Source organism: Penaeus monodon, chromosome 23 (genome assembly GCF_015228065.2).
Source record: "Penaeus monodon isolate SGIC_2016 chromosome 23, NSTDA_Pmon_1, whole genome shotgun sequence".
NCBI lineage: Eukaryota > Metazoa > Arthropoda > Malacostraca > Decapoda > Penaeidae > Penaeus > Penaeus monodon.
Window position 1 is genome coordinate 40930472 of NC_051408.1, and position 409 is coordinate 40930880.

At 50.4% G+C, this 409-nt stretch overlaps 1 protein-coding gene across 1 annotated transcript in view; it reads right to left on the reverse strand.

Annotated features, from left to right (window-relative positions):
- The window catches only part of LOC119588304 (sodium-dependent multivitamin transporter-like), a 2050-nt gene extending 1798 nt beyond the window's left edge, over nucleotides 1-252 (reverse strand). Inside the window, exon 1 of the mRNA XM_037936996.1 lies at nucleotides 141-252. Coding sequence (XP_037792924.1) covers nucleotides 141-252 — 112 coding nt within the window. The remainder of the gene's footprint in view (nucleotides 1-140) is intronic.
- Nucleotides 253-409: the final 157 nt, after the last annotated feature.

Genomic DNA, 409 nt, shown 5'->3' on the forward strand with positions numbered 1-409 from the left:
CTAAATGTCTCCAACATCCAACATGTGGTCGAGTTGCCAACTAGGGTTAAATACCCCAAACCGGATAGAACAGTGCTTAAAAAAAATTAATAAAATGAGATAGATTCTCACGATCTTATTGGCAAAGGGACAGCACATGCCCAGGATGAACAGGCCGAGGAGGGGGGCGTGGATAGTCCCGAGGATAGTCTGGCCGACCTGGAACAAACCGCCCATCTGAGAGGCTACCACGCCCGCCAGGATCCCCGCCATGCCCGTGATCACGCCTGCGGGACGGGCGGAGGGGGGGCTTATCTGCTGTCGCTTTCTGTGGCTTTTTTGTGTCGTTTTCTGTCTTTTGGTGTCGTTTCATTTGTCTTTTTTTGTGTCGTGTTCTTTGTATTTTTGTGTCGAGTAAGAGCTGCGAGGA